This window comes from Diplotaxodon limnothrissa, linkage group LG2, assembly GCF_057381915.1.
Source record: "Diplotaxodon limnothrissa isolate DT_005_m linkage group LG2, D_limnothrissa_male_GT1.1, whole genome shotgun sequence".
Classification (NCBI taxonomy): Eukaryota; Metazoa; Chordata; class Actinopteri; order Cichliformes; family Cichlidae; genus Diplotaxodon; species Diplotaxodon limnothrissa.
The window spans coordinates 19,374,589-19,389,514 of NC_140597.1; the positions used below are offsets into that span (position 1 = coordinate 19,374,589).

General features: G+C 45.9%; 1 protein-coding gene across 1 annotated transcript; it reads right to left on the bottom strand.

The window, feature by feature from the left end:
* Positions 1-738: 738 nt before the first annotated feature.
* rnf130 (ring finger protein 130) lies at positions 739-14,295 on the bottom strand. Its single transcript, XM_085367858.1, has 9 exons — positions 14,057-14,295; positions 13,619-13,921; positions 8,897-9,088; positions 6,493-6,743; positions 5,606-5,677; positions 4,821-4,897; positions 4,562-4,658; positions 2,472-2,658; positions 739-2,256 (listed from the first exon to the last, which is right to left on the bottom strand). Exons 2-9 carry the CDS (start codon positions 13,890-13,892, stop codon positions 2,144-2,146), a joined length of 1,263 nt encoding a protein of 420 aa, XP_085223984.1. The 5' UTR covers positions 13,893-13,921; positions 14,057-14,295; the 3' UTR covers positions 739-2,143.
* Positions 14,296-14,926: the final 631 nt, after the last annotated feature.

Below are 14,926 nucleotides of genomic sequence, written 5' to 3' on the forward strand. Positions count from 1 at the left end.
GCGGATGTTGTCCAAGATAAAGACAATGTTGGATAACACCTCCCACCCACTCCATGACATGCTGGTCAGTCACAGGAGCACGTTCAGTGAGAGACTGAGATTACCCATAATGCACCACTGAACGACACAGGAAATCATTCCTGCCTGTGGCTCCCTGTACAACTCCTCCACCTAACACACTGTTTAGTGCAACAGCTACACCCTTCTTGCACTTGTTCTTTTTCAGCTATTTATTAATAAGTGACTTTTATGTACATATATGCCTGTATATATGGTGCTATTCTTAGTTAGTGTATTGTCTGTCTTTGTTAATGTTTGTTTATAATGGAGCACTGTAACAAAAAATTATTTCCCAGAAGGATCAATAAAGTATTGATTCTGATTAACATGCGATCACGTCCTTTCATTATGTAGCTGTCTGCGTACATTTTCGTATGTTTTTAGAACTCACCTGTTTAAATTGTAATAAGGCAATATTAGGGGCGTGGCCTTGTTGAGTGACAGGTGGATGGTTAAACTCTGCTAATTTTAGGCCCCAAACCGGACATCTGGACCGTGTTTGTGCTGTTGGAGCATTTTTAACCCTCCGGCTATCCTTTAATGACATTATCTGACCAGTAGCACGGCTCTTTTTATATACACCCCATCTCTGATGCAGATTACTCTTTTTAGCAGGTTCTTCAGGTTGGCTCAGTTGGCCACAAAGAAACAGAAACTTTGCATGTTGAAGACACTTTGATGACATTTAATGCTGAGGCAGTACAGACACAGTGAACTAAAAGCGCCACGTCCTTCTTCATCACCACCACCATGAAACAAAGAGACAAAGACAGAGAGACAGTTAGCAGCTGAGCGTCCTGCAGGACTTCAGGTCACTTCAGAGATAATACTGATCGATCAGTCAGGTTACAGATTGTATTATGCTGTTTATATACTGATTATTATTATTGTTAGAATAACAGAATGAGTAATTCAGAAGCTGTTTAATACACATTAACGGAGCAGTCCCTCACTTCAGGACCCCCAGTCTTTACTGTACAGACATGTTAGCAATGATCAGCATTTGTTAGTATTAGTTAGCAGCTCAGCAGCCTGCTTACTGTTGATCAGGATGACTGATGTACCCGTATTAATAGTGACTAAACAGTATGTGCATCACATTATAGTTGAAAAATAATGAAAACCTCCAACTTCTTAGAAGTGTTCGGTGTCCACGTTAGATTTAGTCTGTCACGGTCTACAGCAGGCTAACAGTTTCCCCTCGGCTTCAGCCTCTGTGCTAAACTATGCTAACATCATAGGTTGGATTGAATTAAATTCCTCATCTTTACCCATCTCTGAGACGGGAACGTGAGGTTTCTGAAAATGCTGCGTTGTTCTTTAAATCTGAGGACAGAAGACCCAGAACGGTTTCCTGAGGAACGCCACACCCACTGGGAGGTTTCCTGAAGTGGTGGATCAGTCCTTTAATATAACATCGCTTGATCTACAGACAAACTGGATCATTATTAAATTTTTCTTTAATTATTTTTTTGCTACAGGGAGTTAATAGTTAACACTATTAAAGTCCACATGATTGTTTAGGGTCCAGGTCTAGTGTTCAGGTCCAGATCCGGGTCCAGAATTTCATCTGGCTCTTGTTCTGTCCAGGGACACAGAGGACTACAGATCTCATTCAGCACTTACAAACAAGAAAAAGTTGTGGTCCAGGTCCAGGTCTTTACAGGGTTCAGGAGCCTGTTAATGATGTCACCATCAGTCAGCCAGAGCTATGCCTGAACACAGAGACGTGGGCAGGAAGTCTGGATTCAGGTGCTCTGGTTCAGTTCAGGCTGATTTGTTTGCTTCCACGTCTTCTAGTTTCCCTCTACTAGGAAAAAACAAACAAACACGAGAATCTCTAATTCAAGAGTGGGATCCAGACCAGGATCGAGACCCAGATTCAGACCCGGATGTGTTCAGTTTGTAGAAAATCTGGTAGAATAAATGATGGTTAAAGATCAGATTCAACGCCCCCCCCCGCCCGCACGCCCCTGAAACAGGAAACACTATATGAAGACTTCCTGTGTCCATAAAATGTCCTACATCTCTCAGCAACTGGAATGGTGTTGTTGCTGGAGGGCAGTAACCATGACAACCAGTCTCAGGACTTGTTGTCATCGTAGAGGTCGAGCGAAGCCTGTATATCCGGAAGCTCCATCTCACAGACGACGCTGCGAGGAGACATGGAGTTCCTGCTGAAGAAGCGACCGCCGCCTGGAAGGACAGAAGAACGTCCATCAGAGTTAATTCACTCAGCAGCAGATGCAGACGCATAACTCTTTACTTTTCAGTTTTACTTTGGTTGCTGGATAACGTTGCTCAGTTGCACTGTAAACTTGTTGCTCTACATCCACATGAAGTTGTCTTTTACTTGCCTAGAACATTTATTTGCAGTGACAGTGAATTACAGATGTTGTCGTGTCACTTACTGGTCACGGCGATAGTGATATCGGCAGGTGTTCTGGGCGTGGCCTCAGAATGGGTGGGGCTGAGTGGCTCCAGGCTGATGGATGGCTGGTTGCTGTCACTAAGGGGCGCCCTCTGGTTGCCAGGTGCCTGACTGGCACCGAGGCGATCCACATCCAACACAACGCTGTCCACACAGGGAACACTGGTCTGAGGACAGACAGAGGCAGTCACTCCCAGGTATAATTCAGACACACCTGATGTCTTATAGATGGAAATTTTCTTCTTCAGAAACACTGCGTTGCATCATTGATGCAGCCTGCACTTTTATTTCCAGGGCTTAACAAAGGGAAAAGTTCTGTGTCTAAATACATATTTAAGCAAGAATATTTCCTATAATTGATCAAACTAAAACAGACAAATGCACGAATTCCAGTGTTCTACCATCCATCCATCATCCATCCATCATCTCCTTCTTTACACTTCAGATACTTAACAAGTCTGAGTTATAATTGACAGTGCAAACCAAAGTCTTGCTACGGTTGTACAGGGACTTAGTGGCCTGTAATAACAAGCCGGATACCCCAAATTCCTGAAACAACATCACAGAGTGTAGCAAGAGATGCGGTCAAACGCATTCTCAAAGCCCACAAAACACACATGGGCTGGTTGGAAAAGCTATTGTACACTCTCAAATACCCCTAAAAGGATAAAAAACAAAAAAACAAAACCACGTTGCTCTTCTTCAATCCAAATGTCATTTCGACTCTCCTGACTTCCTGTTGTAGCTGATGAGTGGGATAAATAAACGTGCACATATGCAGTTTGTCCCATTTCAGTTAGAGAAAGGCTTACTGTTTTTTGCAGTTTTATTGGACAAAGCATCACAACTTTGATGCTTTTAAAAGCAATGTGCTTTTTACAATAAAAATATTTACGTTTGCTCATGAATACAGCTTTACTGTAAATGCGCACGATATTTGTCAGCCTACAAAGATGAATTTAGAGTTTTTGATGAGACAGTAGGTATTCAGTGAAGTAACGCTGTGTGCAGACAGCAGATTGCTACAGTCTGAATATTGGTTCAACGCAGTGAATCACAAGAACTTAATCGAAGCAAAGCAGGAATGGAAAACTGAACCTTTGCTACCAAAACTGCAGCTTCACATGGAGCAGTCTGGACCAGCTTTATCTTTTCTTAAAAGAACAACAGGTTATTCTCAGAGTTTATCAAAGAGCGTTCGGTGGACTCTGTCATGTTAAAAAGAAGCATTTTAGATCGTGCCTCTTCAGGTGGACTGATGACACTGCAGGAGATCTGGAGCTCCAGCTGAAAAATAAAGCGGACGCTAGCTCTGGACGAGAGCTGCGATGTCTGTGACGCCGCCCACGTGAGGGATAACCAAAGAGCTCAAGACTGTGAGGAGCTGGCAGCAATGCACTCAGTGAAAGGACTGCAGGGAGGAACGTGATCATGCAGGTGTGTTTGTAGAGTCGGAGGCTGGAACGGGACAAACTGGCAGGTGTTCAAAATGTCAAATCTAAAAATCAGCAATGCTGAAGACTGGTGCTGTTTTTATTTTTTTGTCCCAGAGAGGAGAACTGTCCACACGTCAGGAGACATTAACTCTCTTTGGAGAAAAACTTTCTCAGTGATGAAACAGTGACGATCACACATCTGCTATCCTTCACATTTCCACCTCAGACATTGACCTTAATGTTCAAGCCCAGAACTGTCTCCGTGAACAAGACAAAGAGCTCAGAAATGCAGACAAAGTCATTCAACTACAAGCAAAACGTGGATAAAGTTAAAAGTCTTTAACATTTAATAGAAAAATGCACATAAATGCAAACAGTGAGGAAATGTTGGTCTCTTTACCTAACTCACATTTCTGTTACCTCACTGTAAAATCTACCCTATCAGCAGAAAGACATCGAAATAATACCGAGTTCAGCTGCAACCATCCGCAACAGACCCAGTTTCTCACGTTAGCCAAGCTTGGTGTACGGTGAGGGCACGTCAGCCTGGTGTGAACGCTGGTTTGGATTACAACACATCTGGGTGTCTCTGTCTTTGTGTGTCAAACATGCCCATGTGTCAGCGAGGACTCACCGTGATGCCGAGAGCTTTGAGGATGTTCAGTTTGCACATGGGGCAGGTGCAGTGCTCCTTCAGCCAGGGGTCCACGCACGCTTTATGAAAGACGTGTCTGCAAAGACACAGGCGTGTTATCAAAAAACATCACGCTACGTGTTATCAGCACGACATTAGACATAGCAGACAGAACGAGGAAGAGTTCATAAAACACTTTTAATTACAGAGCCAGACTGGTCTGAGACTGGAGAGCCTGCAGCAACAAGGTCAGACTCACTTGCAGGGCAGGATTCGAACCACATCGTTCAGCTGGTACACTTCGATACACACTGCACAGTGGTTTGACTCTGTGTCCTACACACACACACACACACACACACACACACACACACACACACAGGAAACAGGTCAGAGCTTTGCTGTGATGTTGTCTCTGCTGGTTCTGATAGTGCAGGGGTGGGGAACTCCAGGCCTCGAGGGCTGTTTCCTGCAGGTTTTAGATGTGTCATTGATCCAACACAGCTGGCTTAAATGACTAAATGACCTCCTCAACATGTGTTGAAGTTCTCCAGAGGCCTGGTAATGAACTAATCATGTGATTCAGGTGTGCTGACCCAGGGTGAGATCTAAAACCTGCAGGACACCCGCTCTCGAGGACTAACGTTCCCTACCTCTGTGATAGTGGCTCGCAGTTAGAAGTCTTTCTGATTTATGTTTCTCCTCTGAACAACATCATTGCTCTTTCATCTGAACGTCAGCGACACGTTAACCAAACGGCTGTGAGGAAACCAGATGTTCACATGCTGCATTCAAAGAACGAGGATGTGAAGGATCCAGACGCTGAGCTCATTGTCTATGAACGAGTGAGGTGGAAACTTCATCGAGCAAAAACCTTTTTCAGACAGTTCTGCTCCATCAGCTCTCTTTCCATGTATTACAGCTCTGCAGAGGCAGTCACTCGCTGCCTGAAAGCTCACGTAAATTTAACCTTCTGGGTTTCGGAACCTCATTCACGGGTCCTACATCACATGTGAAGGAGAAACAGCCAACACATGTGCTCACCTTGTCTCCTTTTTTCACCGTCCTCGTCTTCAGCTTTCCGATGGCTTTCTTCGCTGCATCTCCAAGACGATGCTGACAGAGTGAGAGGACAGAGTGTTAGAGTCACAAACATTTCCAGGATTTGGGTTTTGATTCTTTGTGAAATGTGTTCTGATCAGAGTCACACGACTAAACAAACTTCATCTTTACCAAGTCAGTCAGTGAACCTCTGAGCAAATGTGTTCTTCTGAAGCTACCTGGACTCAGAGTCTGCTCTTCTACAGAAAGACTGACTTTCACTGGCCCTTTGTTCTTCAAAGGGCCAGTGAAAGATGAGGCAGGAAACACCAAAAAAGAAGAACATCTGAGTAACAGCTGTAAATGTGTGTCAAATGAAGAATGCTTTCATGAAGCACACCGTGAAGGAAACTGCTGGTCTCCAAACAAACACGGCTCCGGTTTGGAAACACCAACATGGCAGGCAGGGCCATGTTGGAGGTGGAAAACGAATCAAACTATATGAACAAAAGTCCCAGGAGAACATCGGGGGAGCAGAACATGAGAAGAGGGGCGGTCAGCTGGTACAGAAATACAGTAAAGAAGAAAGTTAACCCTTCAGAGGGCTGATTGATCATCGCAGGAAATACTGATGAGGTGAAGGAAGGATCTCAAAGTGACAACAGGAAGTGTCTGAAGAAGGTTTCTCCAGCTGGACTGAGTGAGATCAGGGCGATCGATTGCTGAAGAGGCCGACAGACTGTTTATCAGACAGTGCTTCTCTCTCCGCTCAGGAGCAGAAATCCTGGAAGCTCAGAGTCTTCACAGGAGGAGGAGGACAACACTCACATCAGCGGATATCACAGACTCTGGTACCTGAATGTAGCATCAGCCCGCGGCTAACGTGTTACCTGGCTGCGGTCGCGAGTGCTCGTGTAGCGGATCTTCTGGATGAAGTGAAAGATGAGCCAAGCTGACGAAATGATCATGAGGATGATGAAGGAGATGGAGACGAAGACCAGCGAGCCTCGGTTGATGTTCTTGGTGGGCCCGCGCTGACCAACAACCACGGAGACCAGAACCGTCATGTTCCGCTCAAGGTGGGCCAGGATCTCTTTACCGTATGCCTCTGTGATCATCACCGCCACGATGTCACCCGTGCCTGCAAACAGAATCAGAAACAGGGTGGCAGCAGGGACGGGGACGCCGTGTTAACAGTCATACAGTAAAGTGTACTGGGTATACTGGCTTTAATGGGTTGACCACACATTACAAGTTTAAAAGTGTTTGCAAAAACAAAAGCATGTGTATCATGAGCGCTTAAACACAGCAGTTACTCTGGTGACGGTCTCTGCTCAGACGCTTCAGATCATTTAAACACGGCGTCGCAGTTCTTCTGTTAAAAACTGCTCGATGTTTGTTAAACCCAGACTCCAGGTCAGATTATCGAATCAGCCCAACATAACACTGTAAACCCTGATCTCAGACCAGCTGAAATCTAAGCTCATACAAAAGACCAGGACGTTCAGAAGGCAGCACGCATCACGCCGATCAGCTCAGTGCACACGTGACCAGCACGGTTGGGTCTAATTTATTTTTACACCACCCAACAATCGAGATAAATAATCTGTTCTTAACATGGAGTACTTCCTGTTTGTGTTTTCTGAAACTCTAATTGGACATCAGCTTTGTAATTTGTTTCTTTGTCTGTTGATCTCTTCGTGCTGATGTTTCTCCCCATCATCACCTCGCTCTGTCCCACACACAGAGTGTGAGGTCACAGTGACCTCAGCCTCGAATGACACGTTGATCTATATTTAGACTGAACATCGACTCCACCCCCCGCCCGGCAGTCGTCACTTACCTGAACATCTCTGAGGGACGATGCTGCAGCACAAACCAGTGTCAGACTTTAATGAACAGAAACACTCTGATGTGAGTCCATCCTGCGACCAATAAATCAATATGCTAGGATCAGTGACCCCAGCATGCCATCACATTGTGGCACACGAGCTTGAGCTATGAACTCAAACAGCAGAAATTTTGTTTCGCTGATATCGCTGTAGGCGCCCTGACACCTGGACACCAGCGTCCTTGTTGCCGCCATGGCGTCTTTTTTACATGCAGACATGGCCGCGCTCTGATGAGGGGGCGGAGGGCTACGCCAACACCAACCAGCTCCAGATAAGTGAAGCCATCACTCCAGCACCAAAGCCTGCAGTTCCTCTAACGTCCACCAGGGGGACCACAGTAAGTCGTTAAAGCTTTGCCGCTCTTTGGTCTCTGTAGCCAAAAGTATGGCGATTCTGTACTGAAGTACAAGTACTGATACTGGTGTTACAAAATACTCTGATAAAAGTTGAAGTCAAAGTGAAAGTGTACGAGATCTGTACTCAAATACTTTTACTTTGCCTCTACGCCTGGCTCAATAATCATGTCCAGGCTGTGACCAGCTGACCTGCTGCTGCAGCTCTTTGTGGATGTACACAACTGAACAGGATGTAACCCAATGCTTCAGTCCCCACACCAACAGTACACAGTTTATACAAAGTTAGCATGATGGTGGGATTTAATGACTGAATCTAAGCATCATCAGCTTAGCTTCATCTCTGCTAAAACTCATGTAAGCTAACTCTGATCACCACATCCACTGTGTGCCGTCCAACACGGAGCTTTACTGTAAATTCACCAACTAAGCCGTTTGTCATTCACCAAACTGCAGAAAAGTTTCATGCAGCCTCTGACTCACACGTCAGCTCAGTTTGTTTTGCAGGACAAAAGACAGAAATATAACATCCCATCATATAGAGCTGTAAGTGAGCATCCTTCCCTTTAACTCTAAGCTCTCTTCTTCTTCTCCTGTCTTTCTTCCCTGAGTGAAGTTAGCTCTTCCTGTGAAATCTGTAGCTGCAACACATTATGAGTCAAACTGCACACAAACAGTTTGTGTGCTGATGTTTGTTGATGTGATAGAAACATTTAGTTTGAAGGAAGTAGAAGTCAAAAGTTATCTGAAAAATAAATACTCAAGTAAAGCACAGATATGCAGAAGTACAGTGAGGAAGTACAAATACTTTGATACTTCCCTGCTCTGTCTGCAGCTATGCCAGTTTAACAAAGCTAGCTAGCTTTAGCTCATAGCTCTGCACACACGACTAAATGTGGAGGTGCTTCACAAACCAGAGGGTGGAGAATACGTCCATCTTTGCAGTGTGAAGCAAACACTCAGGTAAACGTTTCACCTGTTCAGATGAGTAATATGCTTGTGTGTGTGAACGCTCATCTCTGATTGGCTCGTGCGGTGAGCGCTCTGACCTTCGTGTCCCATCTTGACGGTGTACTCTGGGGAGTTGTTGTAGATGAGGACGGCCGTGGCGTTGTACGCAGCTGCCTTCAAGATCTTCTCCTTAAAGGTGCAGTTACCTCTCTGCATCAGCGCCACCCAGTGGACACTGCGGGGCGGGACCAGGAAGTGAGTGTTTGGGTCGCATCCTTGCCGGTCGACCACTGAGAGGAAACCAAAGTCAGTTTAATGAAGTGTAACTAAAACGACTCAAAGGTGAGCTGCTCAACATTCGATCAATAACTCATCTTTAATCGAGTGAATTTTCCCAGATCAAACAACGATGATCAATAAAAACACTGAGACTTCAGATTAATCAATACATAAACAATAATAACAAGAACAAAGCTGGCTGCTGATCCGCGTGTCATCAGTTAAAACACATGAAACCCCAAAACAGGCATGTCGACACATTACGGGTCAATCACTTCAGATGTTCATGTGAAGCTGATCGTTCTCTATAATGAAAACAACAAAAATCAGCCGATCTGTAGGCTCAGACCCACGTGTGGTGCCCCACCCCCGCTGGGTCAACTTCAGACTTTTTGAGGTTTTCCCAAGGTTTTCAGTTATTTTTATTTTCTGGGAGTTGATTACGTGAATCGAATGTCATGAAACTCCTCAAAGGAGTGAATCTGAAAGTCGGCCTGCTGCAGAGGATCATGGGAGTCAGCTGACAGCCCACCTGTGTGAGTCCAGTCCTCGTGGGACAGAGCACGCTATAGGCTGGTTTAAATCAGCTGACCAGACTTTACACACATGGACAGACAAGAAGATGACATTTTGTAGCACTTATAGTACCTCATTGATTTTAACAGAACCAAGGAGATGTGCAGCAGCTGTACCGTGAACTTTGAACTCAGCTCAGGTTTCACTAGCAGGTGCTCCAACATGCTTTTCTCTGTGTTATAGAGCAGGGCGATATGACCAAAAATATTTATCACGATATACATTCGAAAATTTGCGATAACGATATAACTGACAATATAATTGACACGAGACAAAATACTTTACAACTCCTCAACTTTATTAGTGCAAAAAACCCCCCAAAAAATCAATATATTTTCACTTACACAAGCAGCTTTTTTAAGTGCATTAAAGTTATATAAAAATTTAACAGTGCAAATGCAAATTCCTTGCTGACAGTTTAACCAAAAGGCATTTCCAGTGGAAACCGGCCGACATATCCTCAGCATAACCATGTAGAATATCCACAAAACTTAAAAAGAGGTTATACACACACAATACAGTAATATTATGTTGAAGCACAGTATGTATCACTTCGCCAGGCTCCTGCCTACGATAGCCGTAATGCTCCAACAATCCATCAAGCGGTGCAACAGATTTTCGAGCGCCATGTACATAAAATCATTTCGAGGTCAGTAAACACAACCAGAATTCATACATAAGGCACACGGGATTATAAGGGACACTGTAGATTTTCAGAAAAATCAAAGGATTAATTTTAAGTGTGCCGTATTTTCCAAACACGGTAATAACGACGGCCTGCTAGCATGTGCTACCAAAAATAGTGCTTTGTTGTGTATCTGAGGGATGAAAGCTAAACCAGTTCCACACCACTGAAGTTGCAGCATTTTTACAAACCAGTTCTGCTTCATCCGTTTCATTCAATGATCCGCTTTCACTCTTCTCATTCTGCGTCACCGTCATGTGCGTATGTAAACAAAGGCACTGCGCATGCGCGTTTTACCCATATTCTATCGCGATATTTCATTTTCTTATCGTTGCCCAACATTACACCGATGTTACCGTGAACGGTATGATATAGCCCAGCCCTACTGTGTTATTGTCTTTATTGTGGAACGGCTGCATTCAGCTGCTGCTGTGGTTTGAGCTGGAAAAACACTGAACTCAGTTATTTTACTTTGTTACACGTCTGATTGGTCACAGTTATAGTGACATGAAGGTCTGTGTGTGTGAGTCTGTGTCTGTGTTGGCGCTCCATCCAGCAGCTGCAGTGTCCTTGGACCATCTGACTGTAATCTGACACTTCGGAGCAGAGACTCTCCGACCTTCAGCAGCCAGAAAACCTCTGCAGTGTCTCACACACACGTGCACATACACACACATGCATGCACACGCACGCACACACACACACACACACACACACACACACACACACACGCACACACACACGCACAATCCACTTCATCAGCTGCTTCCTAGTGTTCATGGGAGCAGCTGATGGAGTGGATGGTGTGTGTGTGTGTTTTTGTTGACAGTGAATGTTGGTGTGTGTCGCTGAATTTGGCTGATTACTCTGACGGCAAAGAAAACAACAAATCAGCTTCTCTTAAACTCACAACTTTTTCTGAAACAAAGAGATAATCAGAGTAACTTCCAGGATCCTCCATCAGTGGGTTAGGCCACATCCACCTTTTCTCTTTCTCTCCTGAACAGCTTTGATGCGTTGCTCATACCGAGGCTCTGAGCTACCTTTACATTTGGCCTCTTTTCCTGTGTTCAGCTGAATGAGGGTGTTTTTAAATTGCTTCCTGTCAGCGTGGACAAGCAGCACCTGAAAACTCCTCACCTGTCTTCAAGCGCACACAGCCTTCAGAGGAAGCTGTTGTATCTCTGATATCTGCATTTTGGTCGCTACTCACGCCTGGTGGTGACAGGTGGGGGTAGGGACATACACTGTTGGACTGGGCCATATCATACCATTCACGGTAATACCGATGTAATGTTAGGCAGAAAATGAAATGTTAGCGGAGAATGAGAAGAGCGAAAGTGGATCGTTGAATGAAACAGATGAACCATAATTTGTTTGTAAAAATGCTGCAACTTCCGTGGTGTGGAACAGGTTTAGCTTTCGTCCATCAGATACACAGCAAAGCACTATTTTTGGTAGCGCATGCTAGCGGGCCGTTGTTATTACCGAACTGATTTTATGTACACGGCGCTCAAAAATGTTTTAGTACGACTTTGCTAAGCTACGTAGCCGCACCGCTCGGCTTGTCGGAGCATTACAGCTATCGTAGGCAGGAGCCTCGCGGAGTGATACGTACTGTGCTTCAACATAATATTCCCGTATTGTGTGTGTATAACCTCTTCTTAAGTTTTGTGGATATTCTACATGGTTATGCTGAGGATATGTCGGCCCGTTTCCACTGGAAGTGCCTTTTGGTTAAACTGTCAGCAAGGAATTTGTATTTGCACTGTTACATTTCTATATAACATTTCTATATAAAAACAGCTGCTTGTTTAAGTAAAATACATGGATGGGTTTTTTTGCACTAATAAGGTTGCAGAGTTGTAAAGTATTCTGTCTCGCGTCGATTATATCATCAGTTATATAGTTATCGCAAATTTTCAAATATATATTGCGATAAACATTTTTAGCGATATCGCCCTGCCCTAATACACTGGGAGGTAACTAAACAGCTACACCTTCACACCCAGTTCAGTCTGCACCACCTTAGACCAGTACAGCATCCACATCACACCACATTACTCCTTCTGTCAATCTCCTGTTCCCCTGTAGTGACCGAACTCCTTGAGCCAGGAACCCCTGCCAAACTCAGAGTCTGCCCTCCACCTTTGTGGCTGAGAACCAAGTGCACTTACACTCCCCCTTAAGAAGCTGAATGTTAGCCTTCTTTATCCAAACGTGTGCCTGGGATCATCGTCCTATTGGAACACCCAACTGTGTCCAAGCTTCGACCGAGTAGCTGTTGATGAGAATATTGAGGTGTTCCTCCTGTACCTGAACCACTGACAGCCCAGACCATGAAGCTACCACCACCATGCCTCAGTCGCACAGAGTCCTTACGCTTGAAAGCCTCCAAAATCCAAAATGTGTGCTGTACAATTATTCCACCGTGGAGGCAGAACACCCACATCCAATGAATGGATGAACTTCTGATAACAGCCAGCTACAAAACACGGCTCGTGTTCGATCAGCTGGTCCTCCCATTTGATCAAAGAACCTGATTTAAATTATATTATTAGTCTATAAAAAATAACAGAGAGCTCAGAGATGATCTGGACCTTCAGCCAATCGTCGACTGTTCACTGAAGCCTCATCAGAAATGTCTCAGTGATGGACAGCTGTCAGGAAGACGTTCTTAATGAAGGGAAACGGGAAAATGACGAGAACTGGACTGAAGACCAGAGGAACAGGTCTGCTGGACAGATGGATCCACATCATGGTCAGTGTGTACGAGGAGATCAGGAGGTGTTCCCACTGTCTGCAGCCATCTGTGAGGCACGGTGGAGGTCATGGTTTCAGCTGCAGGTCAGTCAGTGGTGTTGGAGATTTTTGATAAACTCATGAATTATGAAAAGTGCCATGAACAGTATCGGTCATGGATGGGCCTCCCCATAGCCTGGAGCTCAGCATCACTGTAAACTTCACTGAAGCATTGTGGGGTCATCCTGACAGAGGACACAACAAGGCAGAAACATCCAGAGAGCTTTGAATGTCCTTGAAGAACCTCTCCTGAAGATCCTGCTCAGAGAGCTGAAGGATGAAGCTGCTCACACCAAATATTCACTTTCAAACTCGTTACAAAAGTACATGAAGTTTTTGCCTCATTTACTGTGTTTCCATGTATTTTCCTACAAAACATAACCAAATGAGGGCTGACTCTGACCAGAAGTATGTGGAAACGTCCACTCAGCATTCATTTTACTGACACTGCAGGTGACAGGTGTGTGTGCTCAGATACCTCCGTGATGCGGTGCAGGTGCGACGATCACACCCCTGGTGTCGACCTTGGGGGAGTTCTGTCCATACTTCCCGTCATCGCTGCTAATCACATGGATGGCGTTTCCTCGCCCGTCCAGCACCGTCGCATTCACTGTAGCGCTCACAGACTCCTCCACCACCATGTTTGTGTCAGAGCGCCCTGCTGACACAGAGCGAGCCTGCACCGGGACCGGGACCAGGACCAGGACCGGGACCAGGACCAGGACCGGTGGGAGGGGGAGACGGGTCCGCATCCTCACAGCGTCTCCTGGTCACATCCAAACTGTGAGAAAGAGAAACAAAGTTTATGAGCCGGGCAGCAGCAACGGCTTGGGAGCTTCCTCTGCTTTAGGAAACAGGAAGTCCTCAGCACTGTGGATTTGTCATTTATCACCGTGAACGAGACGCGGGCTCTCACCTGTCACTGAGAGTCTGTCCTCCAGATGTTGGTCTCTTTGTTTACATTAATCCTCCGGATGCTGTTTCCCGGTTGGCTCTCCAGAGGATGATGTGTTATTCCTCTTTTGTCCTCCAGATGATCCTTTGTCTCCAGATGTGAGCTCGTGTTCGTTAATCTCTGGGTTCAGGCTGGAAGGTGCAGCTCGGACATCTGGAAGGTCGGAGCATCAGCAGCAGGCCAATATCTGGTGTTTGCATCCCGGATGGTAGCTCGGAGGTCGGGGCAGAATAGCTCGTTTTCAGCGGACTGCAGCCGCCTGCGGTTCCGTTAACAGTGACTGAGCCTCCGCCGTCTGCCGCCAGGTGCAAGCAGACACACCGGCGGGCTCCCGCTCGCCGCGCTCCCCCAGAGGTTCGATGAAATGCTCGTGAGAGGATTTGGCTCGTGCTCGGTGTTTTTTCCGGTTTGTCGCCGGTGAAAGCTGCGCGCTGCGGAGGATCGAGCCCCGTCTCCGTCTCTCCGATCAGCGAGAACTGCGCAGGCGCACACTGAGGGGCCCGGGCTTCATGTTTTGTAGCTGAGATTTGGATCAGCTGTCGCGATAGCTGCAGAGAGGCGGAGCTAATAGTAACAACGACGACGATATCGATCGCTTATTGATCACCGACAGGTTGTGGATGTCAGCTGTAACAGTGCAACGTGAATGAGCAGCAGCAGGCGGTCAGACTGAGCCCCCTGCTGGACACCGTCAGTACATGCAGGTGGGCTCAGTCTGACCGACAGCAGCTCACAGGTGTGTGTGTGGCTTCAGGTAAATCAGACAGGTGGCGCTGCTGGTGCCCTGCTTTGGAGCAGACCTGCTGAAGCGTCATGAGTGTTTGTGATGAG

Coding starts and splice junctions, on each gene's coding strand:
- rnf130 (XM_085367858.1), bottom strand. CDS start 13,892: ATGCGGACCCGTCTCCCCCTCCCACCGGTCCTGGTCCTGGTCCCGGTC. Junction 4,659..4,820: donor GTTCGAATCCTGCCCTGCAA/GTGAGTCTGACC, acceptor GTGTCTTTGCAG/ACACGTCTTTCATAAAGCGT. Junction 2,257..2,471: donor TATCACTATCGCCGTGACCA/GTAAGTGACACG, acceptor CTGTCCTTCCAG/GCGGCGGTCGCTTCTTCAGC.